This window comes from Musca domestica, unplaced genomic scaffold (genome assembly GCF_030504385.1).
Source record: "Musca domestica strain aabys unplaced genomic scaffold, Musca_domestica.polishedcontigs.V.1.1 43, whole genome shotgun sequence".
In the NCBI taxonomy this organism is placed as follows: Eukaryota; Metazoa; Arthropoda; class Insecta; order Diptera; family Muscidae; genus Musca; species Musca domestica.
In genome coordinates, this window is record NW_026712332.1 from 1,257,512 (window position 1) to 1,272,828 (window position 15,317).

A 15,317-nucleotide genomic window follows, 5' to 3' on the forward strand; every position below is an offset into this window, starting at 1 on the left:
CATTTAAATCTCTTTTTGAACAAAAAGAAAATTCATTGCCAAGAATTTCCTAATATAAAAATAAAATTTTGTTTTTATTTGCTCGCCTAATTGTATTTTTGCTTTTGTTTTTTGTTGCTATTGCACCACACCAGTGGCAACAAACAAAACAGAAGAAAGTGAATTTGTTTTGCTTGTTGCTAGTTCTACTGTCATGCGACGGACAGACAGAATTAGACTCTCCTCTCATCTGGTCAGCTGAGCGGCTGGGTTATGATTATCTATTACATCATAAAGTTTGCACTTTTGTTGTTGTTATTTGTATTTGTTAGTGTGCATGCCCAATCGTTGCTTGCTCTTTGTTGTATCCATCATCAGCCATTTTGGGGATTTCGTCTTTGCAAATTTTTGCCAATTATTATCAAAGATTTGTTGTTAGCCAGCTTTTGACGGTAAAATGAAATTGAAATTTGTTGTTAAAGTTCATTTGAAATCAAATCATGAAAAGTGAAAATTGTTTAACCCAACATTCGTAGAGGAAAATAACACAGCTCATAGCTCACGTTCCGCTAGAGTTTAGAGTTTCTTTTAAAAACCTGTAATTGTCAAAAAACACTTAGAACGCTGTACAAGTGGAAAATTTTTAAGTGAGTATTAAGTTTTCCAAAAGAGGATGAAAGCAACAAAATATTTTAGCTTACCTTGTCGTCGTCGACGTTTGTTCGTTAAGTCGTGCGGAAATTGTGCCAAATTGATTTTTGAAACGTGTGATGTCGTGTGTGTGTGAGTGTGAGTGCATGTGTGTTGGCATGTGCCGTCAATTTGAACATATCCGTATCCGCAGCAGTTTGATTTTTAGTCGTGTGCCTAGTGCATCGCCAACCCTAGGATATATAGAATCGGTAACTAAGTAACTGAAATTGAAATCCCAGTAAAGCAATTAGAAATATTGCACGTTTGTGTGTTTGTGTGTTCGCGTTGAAATAAAACTAGGAAAATATTAATTGAAATAACTATGTGCTGCACACAATTTGAATTCTAATAGCTAATGTCAAATAGTAAACGGCACATGTAAACAATTCCAAAGCTGTGTGTGTGCGTGTGGACATATTTGTGTAGAAGTAATCAAAAGTGGATAAATATTTTAAAATTTGCCTTGAATAAATGATTAGTAACGAAATGAAATGAATTTTAGGCAACACAACAACGTGACATCAATGAAATTGAAAACATTAAATTGAATTGGTGCTTATAGTAGGTTTACATTCGATAATATGTTTTATCGTTGTATATATTGTAAGTGCTAATGGTTATACCATGGTAGAAGAATACAGGTAGTCGCATCGACACAGCTGCTGGGGCAATGATCTGTCAAACAAATTGTGAAATTAAAATTTTTTAATTAAAAATTATTCAACTTTGTAAAATTTGTTAGAAAATGCATATTATAACAACCTCCGATTGGCGTCGTATAGGAAAACATATTTTTGAAGAAACATTAAAAAAATTAACATATTCCCAAGCGTTGATGCATCTACCTGCATTCTTCTACCATGGGTTATACCCCACACCGTTATATGGCTTTGTGCATTTGTTTGTGACAGGCAAAAGGAAAAGAGATCGACCCATAGTTCCTTTTGATGATCTGCATAGAATCACATTCTGAGTTTTTGTATGTCCGTCTGTCCATGTATTTTTGTAAACATAGTACAGGTCGCATTTATTGCCCGATCCAGATGAAATTTTACACAAGTCATTTGTTTAAACCAAGGACGAACCCTATTGAAATCGATAATCGATATAATCGGTCAAAATTCAGATATAGCTCCCATATATATATTTTCGTTCGATTTGCTTTTTATTGTGCACCAAACGTGTAATATGAACCCATATAGTATGGAATTTTGCACATACGTTCAAATTAAGCCAGAAAATAAGATTGCCAAATTTGATTGGAATTGGTTAAGATATAGCTATAGCTCCCATATATATTCGACAAAATTAAGGTAGGAAATAAATACGCCAAATTTGGTCGGAATCGGATAAGATATAGCGATAGCTCCAATATATATTGCTCAACCGATTTGTTATTTTTGTCCTCCGTAACCGTAATACGATATTTGGGATAATATATATTAAATATAGCTCAGAAATACCTTTGCTAAATTTAATCGAGATCGATTTCGATTTGGATATATCTCCCGTATATATTATCGTCCGATTTGCCTCTTACTGTGTACCAAACATGTAATATTGGTTCAAAGGGGATGGAATTTGACATTTACGGCCAAATTGAGCCTAGATACAAGTGTGTCAAAATTGATGGAAATCGGTTGAGATATAGCTATAGCTCCCATATATATTCTTTACCGATTTGTCAAATTTCTTCTTCACAGCCGTTGTATGCATTCCGTAACGAAGATATGAGGAAATATATCAAATACAGCGCAGAATACCTATGCCAAATTTTATCGTTATCGGTTCAGATTATAGATGTTGCAAAGATGTTGCCAATAGGTTTGTCTGGTAATTTTTCCTGCAGCAATAGTAAAGAAGCTTCCACCTGAGGGAGTATAGGTGAGAATACATAAAACGCTTTTTTGACTGGTTTAAGTTAACGGCTGGCTTCTTCGGAAAAGAACAAAGGAGGGTAGGGCCAAAATCGAACTAACCTAAAACTTCTTTGTTCTTCTACGAAGAAGCCAGCCGATGACTTAAGCCTGTCAAAAAATCGTTTTATGTATTCTCACCTATACTCCCTCAGGTGGAAGCTTCTTTACTATTCCTGCAGGAAAAATAACAGGACAAACCTATTGGCAACATCTTTGCATTAACAACATCTTTATATTATTATTCGAGAATGTATTCTCACCTCAAGGCAATATCATTCTCTTTTTTTGCCAGAACACTCTGTAATGTAAACAAACGGAATCCCTGCAAAAGCTTGCAAGCAATCAGCTGATTTGTCAAAACAAATCAATTTGTCCGTCAAAAAAAGAAATGAAGTACGTCGAGATTAAAAATAAGACGAAAAACGAAACAAATAGACGTCCGATTTCCAAATTAAAGATATTTTAAAATTGCTTGCCAAAATATAAATCAGGGGGAGGAAAAGAAGAATAGTTATTATTGCAGTGAGAAATCTGTGCGGAAGAATTTGAAAACTCTCAGTAAAAAAACTGTCGAAATGTTTCTCTCTAATCGCCCATTTGCAGAACTTTTGTGTTAACATACGTCTTCCAGTAATAATTTGCAACACAATTTACGTCTCTTTATAGTGTAAAAACAAACTTTATAGTCCCCATTTTACATTGTATTATATATTTGACAACTGTTTAGTAAATTCCCATAGCAGAAGAATGCAGGTAGATGCATCAACGCTTGGGGACATTGATATGTCAATATTTCTTAAATGTTTTTACTAAGAAAGTAGATTGACGATTAAGAAATAAGACATATATTATTTCTTAATCGTCAATCGGAGGTTCTTATAATATGCATTTTTCAAAAATTTTTTACAAATTTCAATAATTTTTCCTTCAGAATTTTAAATTTCCAAATTTTTTTGACAGTTCTTTGTCCCAGCAGCTGTATCGATGCGTCTGCCTGTATCCTTCTACCATGTAAATTCCTAAGTATAATATTTAAATCATACATCTTTAATTTAAAAGTAATTACATGTCAGCATGGTAGAAGAATATAGATAGACGCATCGATACAGCTGCTTTGACAATGAACTGTCAAACCAATTTTGGAATTGAAAATGTTGAATGAAAAATTATTAAAATTTGTAAAAATTGTTGAGATTCGCGAATTACGTCGCATAAGAAAACATTAAAAAATCTACTTATATTTGAAAAAAACATTTAATTTTTTTTTTTGACATATCAATGCTCCCAAGCGTTGATGCATCTACCTATATTCTTCTGTCATGCATGTCAGTTGTGCTAAAATAACGCAAATAGTATATTTACATCAGAACTATTTACTTGGTGTGGATTAATTTGGCAATTTAAATCTACCAAGTTTACTTCATCTGATAAACTGTAAACGTGCTATAGAATTTATTAACATTCCGTTTTCATCTGGCAACACTTTTAGTGTTACATCCTCATAAATGTATATTTATTGCATACTTTAAGGCGTTGATTGCAATTATAACAAAGTTGCGAAAAATGTTTAGGTTGCATAAATATTAACTCGAACTGAATTCAAATCCTTTTTAAATTTGGTATTGCAAATGATTTTTTTCTAGAATACGTTAGGGAGAAACATCAAATTTGATAATATCTAATAAAATATATATTATTAAATTGTTCACAACTGTGAACTTTACCCTTTAACAAATGTTATTGCGCAATATTTCTAATGGCTCATTTCAAAAAAGCATATATTTTAATCGTTCTATTGTCTTGAACTCTTTTACAGATCATTAGTCTAACCGCCAGTGGAAATTCAACGAAATTATAAAGCAAAACACCAACAAAACTACCGCAACAACACAAAGGACAAAGCGACGAATCGAAGCAGTTCCCAGTCACTACTATCCACTGTTTACAACTACAAAAAAACACACACACACAAACAAGAAACATACTTAGCTACAGATACTACTACGAATCAACGTTGCCAAAGAAGAGAAATCCATAAAAGTAACAATAACATCAAACAACAACAATCGCAATTAAAAAGTCTCCTCTTCCCCCCCCAATTTACCATCGAAAACCAAATGAAAGAAAGACAAAGTCCTTGAACACATACAATTGCATTCTTAGAAACCGAATAGAAAGCAACAACAAAAATATAAAATAATAATAACTTACTACTACATACAACTACAATAAAAAAAGGCAAACTTATACACCTACACACCAACAACTACTAACTACGCTTACAAAATACAAAAAAAAAACAACTGGACAAAACAAAGGACAGACAAAAGAAACTAAAATAATAATCCTCAACAAAACAATACAAGACGCAAAAAGAACTCAGCAAAGCCCATCAAATAGCCGTGAGATATTTAAAGCCCTGAAGAGCCAAGCCATACCACATACCACACACATACCGACAAACATATTCTAGCCACCAACCAACCGACCGACCGACTCTACTTCAAACAAATAAACGAAACAACGACTAACAAAAATGCATATTGAAATACAAGTGGCATTAAATTTCGTTATCTCGTATCTGTACAACAAACTGCCCCGGCGGCGGGTGAATATTTTTGGCGAGGAATTGGAGAAGGCGCTAAAGGATAAATTCCAAGGTCACTGGTATCCTGAGAAACCCGTCAAGGTATGTATAAGGCAAAGCAAATATTTTAAATGAAATAGGAACAAAGAAATGGTATGAACAGCACAAACACTGTTCAAAAAATGGTACAATCTGAAATTTCCATCTCTGGTCCGGGGAAAAATGTTGCTCGTTCGTAAAATGACTTTAAAATTTGGCCAGGCTTCGATACTAAGTTTTTCGTGGAAACATTTTAGTCCTAGGTTTTTAAGGCATTGTCTAAAAATTTATATTTCCTTAGATGCTAGCAATTTTACTAAAAAAAGTTCACACCTACATGGAGTGTACAGGGTGAGATAAAAAAACTGCAACAAAGTCAAACGCCATAATTTGTTTTTTAAATTTTATTGAATGAAAGCAAAAAATGTCGAAAATAGCATCAAAATTTAGAATAAGTTTAGATTTGTTTGAATTGGTCACCTTTGGTACGAATTATGGCCTTCACATGAAACCGTCACACGCTGCCCGAATGTTGCTCTGCGGTATTTTGCTCCATTCCCGGTGAAGCGCTTGCTTGAGGTGATCGACGCTTTGGTATTTTTTAGTACCAACCTTGCTTTCCAAAATACTCCAGACACAATAGTGCAACGGATTGGTATCCGGAGATTTTGGTGGCCATTGTGTGCTGGAAATGAAGCAAGGAACCTCATTTTTTAATATTATTGGATGGCGCGTGCTGAGTCCTGTTGGAATGTCCAAGGTCTGCGGACAAAATGTTTGCGTGTCCAAGGCTTTAATACACCCTCCAAAATATTTGGCATTTATTCTGATACCGGAGAGCGATCATCGGCTGTTATGGCGGCCCACACCATCACCATGGCCGGCGCTTGAGTTCTGGTGGCCAACCGAAGGTGCACATTTTCATTTTATTTGATGTTGCTGTTTTCTTCCATCTACTTCCTTGACGTCGGGCTACGCTACCAGTATAATGGTAACGAGCGATGGTGCGAGACACAAAAGATTTATTCACATTTAAATGTTGGAGTGCTCTAACGATAGCCACTTGTGGTTTTCCAGCCAAATATAAAGAAATCACACTATCACGCTTGAATTCCATCACGAATAACATTTTTCCTGGAAAACTCTGACCAAAATGCTTTTGTACGATTGTAAACAATATAATGAGCTGTTACTGGAGTAATTTTAACAGCTGTCGGACGAGTGGCTTAGACATGACAGCAGTCTGAAGTTGGTTGTAGTTTTTTCATCTCACCCTATAGTTATCTTCTTGCAAAAGAGTAAAATGTGACAAAGAGTTATTGTCAAAAATACAGGCATCATTTATTTTTTGGTGCAAAATCTTTTAATAATCGGTTTTGTTTATAAAACATCGATCCCTAATTTAAATGTGCAAGTTTCTTACATAGTGAGCTACATATAATTGCTTGAGACTATTGTTATAGTATTTAGTTATCGAGGAAATAAAATCGTATAATCGTTACAATAATTATTTATTTATTATTGAAAAAACAATAAAAATGAATTAAATTTGTTGAAATCGATTTGTTTCAACTGTGATAGTGATAATCTCGCGAGCAACTAACTTTTGTTTTCCCCTTTGTTGTCTCTTCTGTTGATTTATCTGGGACGGAGTTGCCACAGGACCCTATAATATGAGGAATGTGCATGAGATGGTTTTGATTTTTGGTTGTTAATCATATTATTATTTATAAAGAGGCTGAACAGATGTTTCCCATCAAATCCGCCTACTTTTTTATGAAAGAATTCTTGACAGATATTAAAAGTCGAATCCGAATGTCCTTCCAAAAAATTTTTATTTATAAAGGAACATGGTTTTATAATTGTTTCCCCACTATAACACCAATAAAAAGTGGGAATGCTTGTTTTTTATGTTTTTATTGATTAACAATTACAAGCAAAATGATAGAAACGCACGTTACAACTCTGCTTTTAAAATCTCCACAAAATATCCGTGATTTTTCCTTCTCTCAGTTTCTTTTTATCACATGTCATTATCATCGAATTTCATGAAATACCCCAGTTACTTCTTGTGTTTGCATTAAAAAACTTGTTGCCTTACAAATTATTAATCTATTACTTTTATTATTAATTATTTCAGGGTTCTGCATTTCGTTGCCTAAAAACAGGCGATCCCATTGATTCCGTTTTGGAACGGGCCGCTCGTGAAAGTGGTGTTCCAATAACAGATATTCTAGAAAATCTTCCAAATGAGCTTTCCGTGTGGGTGGATCCCGGTGAGGTGTCTTATCGAATCGGTGAAAAGGGTGCCGTTAAGGTAAGTTGCATGAACACACCCCATGACATCCGAACAGTTTCCATTATCATTTTCCCCTTGTTTTTTAGATTCTCTATTCCGAGAATAGTGACAATCAGGAAGATAACTCATCCGCTGATGGAGAAGTGAATAAGACATTTAATCCTGAGGCCCAATGTTTCCGCCCTATCGATGCTGTCAACTCGAGCATGAATAGTTTGAGTTTAAGTCCTAAAACTTCTCCCATGGCTGGCTCATCACCCCTCTCGGCTACATCCAATTCTCCTACCTATAAGGGCAGTCCGAATCCAGTAACTGCACCCGGTGTAAACAATGTTGGATTTATGCAACGTTCTCAGGCACCATTGACATTCACTACAGCTACCTTTGCTCAAACGAAATTTGGTTCGACAAAATTGAAAACTAATTCCAAAAGATCAAATAAGTAAGTACCCTTTTTAATTCGTTCTATATAAGTTCATTATAAAAAAAATCAAGTTAGATATCAAATAGAACTGGGGAATTCTCAATTTCGTGATTTCCATTAAAATCGATAACTTTAAAAATCAAAAGTTGCATTGAACAAATTATATAGAAGCTTACATCATTGTTTCTATCAAAATCTTTTAACGACTAATATATTTTTTATCCTTAATTTAAGCTGCTATCAGAAAATAAGTGTTGCACATTTGTAGTGTAAAATTTCCCATATGTAGATGTTGCATATGTACTTTATCGATCACAGCGAGCCCTATTTTCATCGGAAAATATAATTAATCAAAAGTGTTGTGAAAATATATGAAATTAAATTTGCGGCAGAAATTCATTAAATCAAAGAAAATAAAAAAACATATGCAAGTGTGTGATAGCAAGAATTATGAGTCGCATGTAAAATGGTAATTTTGACATACATACGGAAATTCCCTTGGTTGGATAATAAAAGCGACAGCCCATATGTAAAACCCTTAAGGTTGGAATACATAAAGGCTGGATTAAGTCATCGGCTGGCTTCTTCGTAGAGGAACAAAGCAAAGACCTAAAATAGTAAATACTAGACAAAATGCATTCTGAGCAAATGGTTTGTGTCTTTACTATCTAGATAACAGTTCATGACAGCACCATGTTAATATAAAAAAAGGATCGCCATATATTGACTCTGTCTTGTCCCATCTTTATACTTCTATGGCCCGTTCTTATATCTTCCCTTTATAGTCCACTTTTGTTATCCCTTACTTTAGGAAAAGTGAAGGATAAAGTTCACATTATCGGATTCTCATTATTACATCTTTCCTTTAAAGTTTATGCATTTCTTACAGAGATATGGCAAGCTTTTTGTAAAAGTAACTGGTAGTCACAGCATTTTTTCACAATGGCATCTTCATTTTAGGTTGAAAATAATAAACAAAACGAATTTGTAATTAATTTCGTGAAATAAATTTAAGAGCACGTTTAGACTACTAAATCCACTCGACTCTACTCCATGTGAATTACGTAGCGTATACGTTGCGTATATTGCATGGCAGAAGAATGCAGGTAGATGCATCAACGCGTGGGAGCATTGATATGTCAAAAAATTGAAATGTTTTTTAAAATATAAGTAGATTTTTATATGTTTTCTTATTCTAACTTAGAAGGAGGCTATTATAATTCGCGTTTTTCAAAAATTTTTGCAAATCAAAATAATTTTTCATTCAACATTTTCAATTCCAAAATTGGTTTGACAGTTCATTGTCCCAGCAGCTGTGTCGACGCGACTACCTATATTCTTCTACCATGGTATATTGTATTCATAAATCTAGTGTTTATTATTTTATGTATACGACATGGTAGAAGAATACAGGTAGATGCCTAAACGCTTGGGAACATTGATACGTCAAAAATGTTTAAATGTTTCTTCAAAAATAAGTGGATTTGTATATGTTTTCCTATACGACGCCAATCGGAGATTGTTATGATATGATTTTTTAACAATTTTTATAAATTTAAATAAATGTTCATTCAAAAATTTCAATTCCAAAATTGGTCTGACAGTTCATCGTCCCAGCAGCTGTGTCGTTACGATTACCTATATTCTTCTACTATGGTATACGCTATGAAATTGGAGATCAAGTGGATTTCGTAAATCTAAACGTACTTTAAAACAGATCAAAGCTAAAATTGTGACTTCGGTATGAAAATGCAACATTGTTGCCACCTGTGGCCGACAACAGTGTTTTCGCGTTTTGTTCAACCAAAAATGGCAACATTGTTGTATTTTCACGACACAGTCGCATCGACACAGCTGCTAAGACAATGAACTGTCAACCAATTTAGAAATTGAAAATTTTAAAAGAAAAGGTTGAATTAAAAATTAAATAACAACCTTCGATTGATGTCATAAGAAAATTTGTAAAAATCTTCTTATTTTTGAATTGTTTTTAAATAAATTTTGACATATTAATGTTCCCAAGCGTTGATGCACCTACCTGTTTTCTGAACCTGATTTCAATTGTCAAATTTAGCTCAGACATCACAAAGAGCCAGCTGGCTACCAAATTTAATGTCAAAATATATTATTGTGATTGAAATCACATAGCATATGTCATAAAAATTACAATAAAAACTACAATTGAAATCAAAAAACTTTCAAAATGTCAAAGTGTAAACAAGTGTTGACATTACATCTGGTTCATGGTAAAAGTGACATAGGTAGATACATCAACACTTGGGAACATTTTTATGTCAAAAATTTTAAAATATTTTTTCAAATATAATCAGACGTCAATCGGAGGTTATTATAATATGCGTTTTTCGACAATTTTTACAAATTTGAATAATTTTATATTCTAAATTTTTAATTCCAAAATTGGTTTGACAGTTCATTGTCCCAACACCTGTGTTGATGCGTCTAACTGTATTCTTCTACCATGATCTGGTTTTTGCAATTTTCAGGAACCGCTTATTATTACGCCATGGCTTATAGCATAACTTAGTTTTCAATTCCGCTTCATTTGAAATCCGTTAACAGACAAGTTTTCTTCTCTCTTACAGCACTTCATATCGTATGTCCCCAACAGAGTTCTCAAACTATATAAAACAACGTGCCATGCAACAACAGCAAATACATCATGGTGGTCATGGGCATTCACCCAATGGTGTTGGCGGTCCCGGACAGCCTGGCAATCATTTTGGCCCCATTGGACCCGTCTCACCGGCACGATCTCTATCGCCAAATCCCTTGTCTTTGGGTATGGCACAGAATGGTGGCGATCCCTTCTATTTCCCCAGCATGGCTATGGGCATGTATCCACAATTCAATAATCATCATCGTAATCTGTTCGATGCCACTCACTTCCATGGTGCCGATAGCAATGGATTGTTTGCCCCAACTAACAATGGTGTGGGTCACGGTAAATTCAATAACTATTTGGAACCACATGGTTTTTATAACATCGGAGGAAATCATCATATGGCACAGCAGCAGCAACAACAACATCAACAGCCACAATCTCCCATTGCCATGAATGGTGGTGTTGGTGGCGCTCATCATTCGTTGGGCAATATGAAAGCTTCAAATATTGCCGAAAATATTGCCAAGGACTCAGCTGCCGGCTCCAACAACAGCAATAGCAATACCAACAACAATGCTGCCAACATTACTGTAACAGTAACCAATGGCGCCAATGAAAGCACTGCTGTCAGTCCCGTGCCCCCAGCGAGCTCTGCAAATGCTGCGGTAACAGCTGCAAATACGGAACGTCAAAATGCTGCCAATGCAGTTGTGGCTGCTGTGGCCGCTGTCAACAACAGCACTAGCCAACAAGACTCGTCATCGTCGTCGAACTCCTCCAATGCTTCGGCTAACTCGAAATTAATCGATGGTCTCAATTCATTCTATTCCAATGCCACTGGCTCCTATCAACAACTTTTAGTTGCCAATTAAAAGTCAACACAACTACACTTACAACAAAGAGTCCCATAAGACACACACACACAGACAACACACAAACACAACTACAACCATATATTGCAAATAACGCAAATATCTAGCTGTAAAAGCAAGTAAAAAATGAATGAATCATTATATATTTTTTTAAATGCTTAAAGGAAAACAAACAAAAGAAAAAACAAAAACACGATAAAAATTAGTTTCATCAAGGACTTAATAAAACAAAACAAAAAACAACTTTGTATAAGAAAAAAAAAAAGAAGAAGAAAAAACAAGAAATATAAAATATTTTTTTATTTGTTTCTAATTTTTGTAATTAGCTGTAATTTTTTTAGAACATAATAATATGTAGTAGAAAAAAAAACAACAAAAACCAGAAGAATAAGACGAAGACGATACTGGATAAAGTCATAAACAAGAGTATATATTTTTTCACTGTTAATTTTTTATACACATTTTAAACAAAATACTATTTAATATTTAATAGAATATGTATTAAAGCTAACGATTTTTCACGTAAAGAAAGAATCCCTTTTTTGTAAGTAAATCAATGGAAAGGAAGAAGTAGAATAAGAAGAGCCCAACAGCTGATGGTAGACAATTAGAAATACAACACTGCATGCGGAAGCGGAAATGTCGAAAAATGGTTGGGATTTTAAATCTCTTACGGATGACAGTTTATAAAACAGAGTTGCCATTCTTTAACGTTTCCACAGCTGCTGGGACTAGCAAAATGTCACGGAAATTTGTTTCAATTGTTAAGTTTATCTATGTTAATATTATCTTTACAACACCTCACTCTCTCTCTCCTCAAAATCTCCCTTCTCTCAAAAGCCCACTTTTCTTTGACTAAATTTAACCAAACCAAGAAAAAAAAACTATAAATGGAATACTGTTAAATAATTTTTTCATAATATTGTACAATCTATATTACTATTAAAACAAAACAAACAAAAAAAAAAACAATTATGCATACGTTTTATACTGTTAAATATTATTTATCTTGTTAAAAACAAATTTAATATGAATGTTATATCTAAGGCTCCTCTTGATCCCGTTCCCGATCCCCAAATCAACCAAACTCTCGTTTAGCCTCTGTGGCCACCGTCATCTGTTTAAGCAGCCTTGTTATGTATTTTCTTGTGTTTTTTATATATTTTTTTTACATTATGCATTAAATCATTAAGTTTGAGTAGCTATAAATCAAATTTGTTAATTTCTCATTTTTATAGAAGAATTCTTTTTTGTAACTTTTTTTAACTAGTATATACATATAATTGCAATTTTTTGTATTTAATTAGTTTGAAACACTGTTAAACATTGTTTACATGATGCTAATCTACACACACAACCATAGAGAGACGACATACAAATGTGTTTGTTTACTTTTTTATTATTTTAAATATTATATTTTTTTAATTATTATTTGTTACACATACACATTTTATATATTTTTTTGTATTGAAAATCATTTTTATGTAGAGAAATTTTTATACTTTTTATACATTTTTATTATTATTGATACCAATTGCCTAAAGCAAAACATGTTTTTATTAATTTTTTTAATAAATAAAAATAAAACAAAAAAAATGTTATTTTTATTGTATCCATTTATTGATTTGCCTAGTTTTTTTTAGTTAACGACAGTATTGGGATTCTGTGGCAGATTACACTATAGTTATACCAAAAAAATGTGAAAGGCTTACAGAATCGCACTACTTGTTCCTTTTTTGTTATAAAAATCATCCAAAACTTCGCCACAACTTTAAACACGCAATTTACTTGTACAGCCATGTACAAACTTTGAAGAAACAGATTTTTTGCAAAATGTATGCGCCTCGTTTTGAGAATTTTTAATTTTGCCTGCAAAACTTGTCATAAAACAGAAAATGTTTAAATCTGTACATTTTACTGAGCAAATGTATTGAAATTACCCCAACGTCAAATTCATAACTTTTCTGGCTTTGTGTGAAAAAAAAATAAAATAAACCAGTAGGTCTGTCTGGTTACTTTTCCTACAGACATTGTCCAGCAACTTCTTTCCGAGAGAGTAAGATAGTTTTATTCTCTTTTGCAAAGGAAACTTCAAAAAGTAAACAGACGGAATCCCTGCATAAACTTGCAAGCAATCAGCTGACGAGTCCTCCATAAATATATAAATGAGCTAAAAAAAAAAAAACAAAATTTCCAAAATTTTTAAATTTGTTTGTCCAAACATAAATCACGGGAAGGAAAAGAACAGGAGTTGCAAATGATTGCAAGAAGAAATTTGTTCTGCAAGAATTTGCAAACTTTCAGTGAAAGAACTGTCAAAATTTCACATCATTTCTCATTTTTGTTTTTGCAGACAACTTCCAAAAACAATTGCTACAAATTTTAAGGTAGCGAAGCACACCTAATATGACTCTAGTGCAGAGTTGCATTTTTTATATTTCCTTTGAAGATTAAAATCCTTTCTGAATAAAGATTTTCCTTTCAAAATAAAGATTTTTTTAATTTATTTGTCCAAATATAAATCACGGGAAGGAGAAGAACATGAGTTGCAATTTCTCATTTGAATCGCTCTTTTTACATAACTTTTGTTTCAAATTTCAGATCATTAAGCTCGTCTCGAAAGAGAAAACAAACACATAAAAAAATTCTTATTCATTCTGTCAATTCAATATTTCAGGTAGAAGTTTCCGAACAAAATTCACAAAAAAAATCAAATGTTAGCTAGCAATTGATTTCACCATAGGCCGATGTTACACTTATATGTTCTATATTCGTTTGAGTGTAGCATACTTTGAGGCGCCTATATAAAGGAATGAAATTCGAATTGCCAATAGCTAAAATATGCTGAGACTAACTTCTTTTTTCGGGTAATTGCAACATTGCCATCAGTGTTGCCACCTCATGTGTACTTACACATATCGTGTGTAATTTTTCACTGCATGTGTGACCCATGTGCAATTGGTATGGTATGTTTAATTCATGTGTAATTTATTGGATTTATTGACGTAGTTAAGAAAAATTAACGCGTATTTACTCGAATCATATTTTATAAATATTATATATATTTGGTATATATAATGAATTTAAACTTTTTTTCGTTCTATATAGCAATTTTAGGGAGAGCATAAATGTGCGACTCCTTGTCCGGCCCAGTCATAGATTTTATGTCATAGAATCATAAATAAAAGAACATACAGAACAGTCATGAGTGCCTCAAGCGAACAAACATAAACCTTCACGTATTCTCTCTTTAATAGAATCTGCCGTGTTTGGTGAAGTGAAGCAGCATCGGATAGAGAGAAAGAAATTCTATTTTCTTCCAATTTTGTTACCCTATAATTACATTGTTTTTCAATGGTTCTGACTGTCCAATTTTAATATTGTGTAGACTATGCGTTTATTTCGCACCACGTAATAAAAAATTTAAATATATATTACTTCACATTGCAACACAGGATACTTATTATTGCCGCTGTCAAACATCAAAGGTTCATCTTTTTGCAACAGCTTATTAATTATCCTGTTCTTCTCAAAAGCTTCTGCAGAAAGATTATTTAGCTAATGATTTTTGGGAAGACAGAAGTAAATGTGATTCTCATTTTCTTGAAAATGCTCGAACTTAAAGTGCTTTGTTTTTAATAAAATAGTCGTCATGCCAAAACACTGAAAAAAAAACCAAGGGACCATTCCCTTCGTCGCCATGAAATCGGGATATTTGTAGCGACCAGCAAATATTACAAAGCTGTTAGTTTTGAAAGTTATTACTCTCTATAAGGGAGAGTAATATGAAGTTAAGCCAAAGGGGGAGTATTTCAGAGTTATGCAACCGCATATTTAGTGCTTTAAGTAATTGCAGAAAGGTTAAGAAATACAATGTTTGCA

The 15,317-nt window shown here is 33.3% G+C and overlaps 1 protein-coding gene across 1 annotated transcript; it reads left to right on the forward strand.

Moving 5' to 3' along the window:
• The first annotated feature begins 473 nt into the window (after positions 1-473).
• Positions 474-12,407, forward strand: LOC131804358 (protein Tob1-like). The gene is made up of 5 exons (XM_059127178.1): positions 474-626; positions 4,408-5,280; positions 7,358-7,534; positions 7,603-7,958; positions 10,544-12,407. Exons 2-5 carry the CDS (start codon positions 5,128-5,130, stop codon positions 11,433-11,435), a joined length of 1,578 nt encoding a protein of 525 aa, XP_058983161.1. The 5' UTR covers positions 474-626; positions 4,408-5,127; the 3' UTR covers positions 11,436-12,407.
• Positions 12,408-15,317: the final 2,910 nt, after the last annotated feature.